At 59.6% G+C, this 6583-nt stretch overlaps 1 protein-coding gene across 1 annotated transcript in view; it reads left to right on the top strand.

Annotated features, from left to right (window-relative positions):
- STX1A (syntaxin 1A (brain)) overlaps positions 1-6583 on the top strand; it is a gene marked incomplete at its 5' end in the record, with an annotated part of 30587 nt that overhangs the window by 23279 nt on the left and 725 nt on the right. Inside the window, 3 exons of the mRNA XM_009318842.1 lie at positions 4158-4231; positions 4563-4700; positions 6452-6562. Of these exons, the coding sequence (XP_009317117.1) occupies positions 4158-4231; positions 4563-4700; positions 6452-6562 (323 nt within the window). The remainder of the gene's footprint in view (positions 1-4157; positions 4232-4562; positions 4701-6451; positions 6563-6583) is intronic.

The raw sequence follows: 6583 nt of genomic DNA, 5'->3' as shown, positions 1-6583 counted from the left end.
TGCTGTGGGACAGGGGTCCATGTTGCCTGGCTCTGGCTGCTTCTCTTTGGGGCTGCAGACCAAGCATGGAGGAGGGGGTTGCGGCTCCTCTCCCTCTCTGGTTCTTGGTCCTAATGTCACACACGTGGATCATGTCTCTGCCGTATTGGGCAAGTCCCTTTTCTTCCTTTCTATAAACTTCATTGTACTTTTAAAAGATGTTCTTAAGGTCTGTTCTGTTCATTATTTGGTCTCCTTGCAGTACACAGATGGATTTGAAGATGTACGCCATTTGCAGAGGAGAAGCGATGAGCTGTGGGTTTGAGCTCCCTGCTGAGCCACTCAGCTAAGTCCCTCCCTCCAGTCCCCGGTACCACAGGAGGGGAGCAGGCTCATTGGAGGCTCCTCGTGTCTGTCGAAGGCAACTTGCTTGTCCCCCAAGAGTTGCAGCAGTAGAAACTGCTGCTGGGAGAGCCCGAGGCCGGGAGACGTGGCGACGCTGCCCTGGTGCTCTCCCTGCACCGTCTGGGCCACTGTTCTCTGTGTCTCTGCTCTCCCTGTTGAGTGTGTGGTCTCAGTGAGGTCTCGGTGCTCCAGTTCCCACGCAGCACCACAGCTTGCCGTAACCTGGACCAGTGGCCCAGGAGCCATCCCGTTACCTTGAAAGTTCGGTGTCCGGACACAGCAGGACCGAGCTCATCCCATTTTGCTCTCTTCCCATGAATCCTGGGCTGCCTGCCCCAAGCTCCTGCCAGACAGTCCTGGGTGCGCTAGGAAGAGTGCCGGCTCCTGTAGGGTCTGTGCCCTGGAAGCCTGCTGCGAGAGCCAGCTGGGCCATGCTCTCAGTGTCACTCAGCTGTTCCTATCAGTTATTAAAATAAAAATCCCATTAGCTTTTTAGATTATGAGATATTAGTCACATAAATAATAGAGGAATTCCTTCCTGGCCGTGGGCAGTTAACTTGCAGAGGAAGTATTTAATTTCAAGAAAACCAATAAAAGAAAAATTTTGTTTTAAGGAATTTCCATTTTTCCCTCCTGGCCACTGTTTTTTCTCTTGTTCTTTTTTTATTTTCTATTTCTCTTCCAATTGTAACTGGTTTTCAGACACCCCAGCAAATGTCTCCTTCTCTTGTGCCACCTGTCGGTCACAGTTCCATGTTGCTTTCAGAAGTCCCATGAGCTCCAGTCTGCAGCTCTCAGCTCCTGCTCTCTCCTGCAATGTCCCGTCTCTGCTGGTTGCTCTGGACAACCTGTTGCAGGTGCCGGGGGAGCTGCTGCACTGGATCCAGCCCTGCCCGACGCAGCTGGGATGACACAGGCTTCAGACGTCACCTCTTGGGTGCCAGGCCCCTTCACAACCCTGTATGTAGGCTCTGTCCCCTGTGCTCGGGGCAATGTCACAGCCCTCCAGCTAGTCCTGCTCCTTTGGGAGAGCTGCTCCCCTCAGCTGCCGTCCCTTCAGCCTACTCCTTGCTTCCTTGCCTCCTTGCCTGTGCTCCCAGGAGGAGAAACAAATCCGGTGCGGGCAGCAAGGAGCCGTGCAGCACTCACTGCCGGGCGAGGAGGTGCAGGCATGAGGCAGATCAGGGGAACGATTGCAGCTGCCCACGACACATCTTGGAGTGTGCCCTCCGGCCTCCCAGAGCTCCAGGTCCCAGACGGTGTATGCAAGGGACCCCAGCATGTTTCTGCACCCTGCTACCCTTCCTGGTCTTGGTGCTCTGTTTATCACGTGGCCCAGAAAGCATCCAGAAAGCTTTGTTACCTGCTTTTGATGAGGAGGCTGCACATTCCTGGCCCAACCATGGATGTAAACCCTGTTGGTCTGGTGGGAAATCAGAGCTGATGAACATCAGCAGATAACAAAGCCTTTGTACTGGAGTCTCCTGCTCGCCAGGTGTGTGCGGTTGGGTTTATTCCCTCTCCCTTCATGCAGCCTCCTGGTGCCAGGAGACAGCAAACAACCTCCATGTGGCAGGCCCAGAGCCTGCAGGCTCCCACGTGTTCCTGGCTGCCATCACCACCAATATCTGCTGATATGGCATCATTTTCTTGAGGTGAAGCCAGAAATGTGCTTTCCCGTCATGGACACTCAGAGCGCCCATGTGTGTGGAGCCCCAGCACAGGAGCTCCAGGTGGTTTCTCATTTCTGCATCTCAGGGCAAGAGAATCATGGACTCACAGGATGGTTTGGGCTGGAAGGGACCTTCGAAGATCATCCAGTCCAACCCCCCTGCCAGGGGCAGGGACATCTGCCACTAGATCAGGTTGCCCAAAGCCCCGTCCAGCCTGACCTTGAACACTTCCAGGGATGGAGCATCCACAGCTTCTCTGGGCAACCTGTGCCAGTGTCTCACCACCCTCATGGTACAACATTTCTTCCTTATGTCCAGGCTAACCCCACCCTCGTTCAGTTTAAAACCATTGTCTTGTGCTGGGGACCCCAGAGCTGGACGCAGTGCTCCAGGGGGGTTTCAGGAGAGCGGAGCAGAGGCTGCACAACCCCAACTCTCCCAGCCTTTCTCCATAGCAGAGGTGTCCCAGCCCTCGGACCATTTTGGTGGCCTCCTCTGGACCCGCTGTACCAGGTCCATGTCTGTCTTGTGGTGGGGACCCCAGAGCTGGACGCAGTGCTCCAGGGGGGGTCTCAGGAGAGCGGAGCAGAGGAGGAGCATCCCCTCCCTCGACCTGCTGGCCACGCTGTTGGTGATGCAGGCCAGGAGATGCTTGGCTTTCTGGGCTGCAAGCGCACATTGCCAGCTCATGTCCCATTTGTCACCCACCAGTATCCCCCAGTCCTTCTCCGCAGGGCTGCTCTCCATCCATCCATCCATCCATCCATCCATCCATCCATCCCCCAGTCTGTGCTGGTACTGAAGATTGCCCCAACCCAGGTGCAGGACCTTGCAAAGAAAGAAACGTGTAATGAAGTGTGGAGGTGTCCTTGTTGCAGGAACTCCCCAGGCAGGGGAGTATGCACCGGGCCTGTGGCGTGGCGGCCAGGTATGGCTGGGTGGTCAGGGCTCTCCGTGATGCTCCCTGGAGCAGACACACTTGTGGTGAAGCTCTGGACTGGGTTCAAGGTTTCAGGCACCTCCCTGGTCTGAGCCCCTGGTGTGGCACTGCTGGAAGCAGGGAACACTGTCCTGTGGGCTGTCCCTGCGCTCTGCCACATCTCCTCCAATCCCCCCAGTCAGAGGTGCCCTGGACTCATCCTGGAGGATGTTATTGTCCCTTTCGGTACCACTGACAGAGCCTGCGGGCAGTGAGTCGCGGCGGAGCACTGTACCAGACCCCAGCCCTTCCCTGCCTGCCCTTCTGCTGGCTTTGGGTTCATCAGGCTTGGTAAAATTGCTGCATTAGCTGCTCCTGCCCGTGTGCCCCTGTTTGCTCCTGATCACACCGGTGGGATGTTTCCTGCCCTCTCTGCAGGTGTGACCTGCTCCCACGCCCCCTCCCCGCTCCCACTGGTCAGCCCCAGCAAAAGCCTGCCTGGCGCCGTCGTCTCTGTTTAGCACTGTAATTTCACAGGTCCTACCTGGCTGTTGGCCTGAAGAACACGCTGCAATTAATGGTGGAAGATCAGTATAACCCACAGAGTGATTAATATCTCTCTCCTCTGTAGCAGTGTGGAGTATGTCAATGGGGAGGGGAAGGCAACCATGCACGATGGGTGAATTGCTCCCAAAGGAGCTGTGGGGCTGAAGGTACCACCCTGAGGCCAAGGAGGAGGGCTGTGTTGCAGGGGGAAGGCCGGAGCCTGGTTTCTGTTATGCAGCTGCAGTGCTAAAACTCAGGCAGCCCAGCGCCTGCAGCAGTGCCTGCCAGGCCAGTGAGCCCTGATGAGCCCAGTGTCCTCGTGGCCTTGAACTGTCCCAGGATGGAGTCCTGCCCCGCAGGAATGGGCAGCTTGACCAGGAGGGACAGACGGGCTTTCCTGGGTGGGCTGGGCCAAGCTGGCAGCTTGACCCCCTTAAAAAGAGGGGTTACAGGGCTGGCACAGAGCGGGGCTGCGGGATGGCATCACCTTGAACTGCCCGGTGCGCTCTCGGGGCTGGAAGATTTGCCCCACTCTGCTCTCAGGAGATGCCATGGAGCCAGCAGAGCCAGTAGGACTGCGGGACCCGTGGCTGGGACAGGGGGCTCACAGCTGACCCGTGTTTTGTCACTTGCAGCTGGCAGGACCACCACCAGTGAGGAGCTGGAGGACATGCTGGAGAGCGGCAACCCGGCCATCTTCTCCTCTGGGGTAAGAACCGCATGTCAGCCCTGGTCCAAGCCCGGCACAGGCAAAAGTCAAGCCAGCCCCCTCATCCTGGGGGGGTTGGCTGGTGGATGTGTTGCCACGGTGGCCCCAGTGCAGGAGTGATGAGCACAGCCCATGCAGGAGGTGGGACCTGGGTGCTCAGGTCTGGCCTGAGGATGCTGCCTGAGCAGGGGCTGTGTCCTGGCTGGAGGGTGGGGGTTTGCTGCAAACTGCCTGGCTGGGGTGGCAGAGGGCTGCTCTTCCCGCTTTGGTGCCCCTAATCCCGGCATCTGAGGAGCTGAGCACGGTGCTCAGTGGCCCTGTCTTCTTGCAGATCATTATGGATTCAAACATCACCAAGCAGGCACTGAACGAGATTGAGACACGGCACAGCGAGATCATCAAACTGGAGAACAGCATCCGAGAGCTGCATGACATGTTTATGGACATGGCCATGCTGGTGGAGAGCCAGGTAGGGAGACGCCGCGGCCCAGTGGCCAGCTCACCTGGGGAGGTTGGAGGGGGACGGGGGTGCCGGTGGACCCCTGGTGGGTGCTGAGGGGACAAACTGCATCTGGGACTGACGCGGCTCCCACTGGGGCTGAGCTGGGCTCCCCATGGCCAGAGGCACCCACCCACCCAGCAGAGCCGGGGGCTGCTGCATGCCTGGGGCGGGAGGTGCAGTGATGGGCTCTGGAGGAGGGCATCGGGTGGCTGCCACGCAGGTGATGTCTCCATCTACCCTGGAGCACTGGGCCCTGCTGGGTGAGCTTGGGGTACTGCCAGCCTTGGTGGTCCTGCCAGGCTGCCCCTGGCTGTGCCGCTAGCCCACGACATCTGGCCCTTCGGCCGGGCGTGTGCTCCGGTGTCTCTGCTCACCCCTCTTCTTGCCCGCCATGCTGCCATGGCCCGAGGAGACGTCAGTGGCAGGTAAAGCCCCGCCGAGCCCTTGCCGGTGCTGCATGCTCCGCTCTGCATGGCTGCGCCCTGCATGTCTGTGGCTCTTGTGTGGTGCCAGGGCCTGCCCGTGGCAGGTGGGCGAGGGTGGCCGTCCTGTCTGCCTTGGGGACAGATGTGGGGGATTCGCAGAGCCCTGGCCCCACTCTAAGGGCTAGCCTGTGCCAGCACCCTGTGTTGCCCTGCGGGGTGGGAGGCTCCAAGCTGCTCGCACGAGGAGCAGCAGTGCTGGCAGCTGCCTGCTCTGCCCCAGGCATGGCACAGGTGGGAAGGAGAAGCAGCAGCTTTAGGCAATGCAGCCAGGCTGGCATGTCATGGACATGCGACAGGGGCAGCAGGGAGCCTGGTGGGGGTCAGTGCTTGTGGGGAGTAACACCAGAGCACCTCTGGGCTTGCAAGGCTCATCCTCCCCATGCTCTCCAGTGCTAGACTGAGAAATGAACATTGCAGAGCTGCTGGCCGTGACTCCCCTATTCCCTGAGTCCCTCCGTGCCATGCAGGAGGGCACTGAGCTTTGAGCCCCCCCAACCCCTGCCGACCCTGTCGGTCACATGAACTCTCAGACTGTCTCCAGCTGCTGCAGGACCTGGCTGCTTCCCTGTGCAGTCAGGAGGGGGCCAAAGGAGATGGGCAGGCTGGTGGGGGAGCTTGTCCCAGTCCGTGTCCCCATGTCCGCAGGAGTCCACATCCCCAGCCCACCCCTGCAGCCCCAGGGGCAGAGCGGGGCAGGAGTCCCTGCAGTGCCCGGTGGTCCGGCCTCGCCAGCCTCGCTCCAGGGCCCTCCACTCTTGGCATGGCGCTCGTGTGGATCAGAGCGGTCATCCCTGCATGTGCGTGGCTTTGTGAGCATCCCACGTGGTGCTGCTGGTGCTGTCCTTGCTCCCCCGCCACGCCTCTGGTTTCAGCAGCGTGCAGCGCGGTGTCAGTGTAGATCCTGTTGTGGCTTTGATGTCACCTGAGATATCAGACAGGGCGGCCACTAGGCCAGGACCGGGCTGGGGAACCCCCTTGACCCTCACCCTTGCTTGCCTCCCTGCTGGGATGTGCACAGAGGTCCCAGCCCTCTGGGACAGAGCCCATGGCCCAGACCCCTCACTCCAGGGTACCCCAGGGCACCCACTGCCTGCAGGTAACTGATGGTCCCTCTCTCTCCCGTGCAGGGCTGGTGGGCAGGGTGACATCCGCGTGGTGCCGGGGAGCAGCAGAGCAGGAAGGAGCTCACGTCTGCATGCGCGCGGGCGCGTGGGCTCTGTCCCCGCTCTGCAGGGTGAGATGATTGATCGCATCGAGTACAATGTGGAACACTCGGTGGACTACGTGGAGCGGGCTGTGTCTGACACCAAAAAAGCGGTGAAGTACCAGAGCAAAGCCAGAAGGGTGAGTCATAGCACTGGCTGG

The sequence above is a fragment of the Pygoscelis adeliae genome, unplaced genomic scaffold (assembly GCF_000699105.1).
Source record: "Pygoscelis adeliae isolate BGI_AS28 unplaced genomic scaffold, ASM69910v1 Scaffold592, whole genome shotgun sequence".
Taxonomy (NCBI): domain Eukaryota; kingdom Metazoa; phylum Chordata; class Aves; order Sphenisciformes; family Spheniscidae; genus Pygoscelis; species Pygoscelis adeliae.
This window is presented reverse-complemented; position numbering and strand designations above follow the sequence as displayed.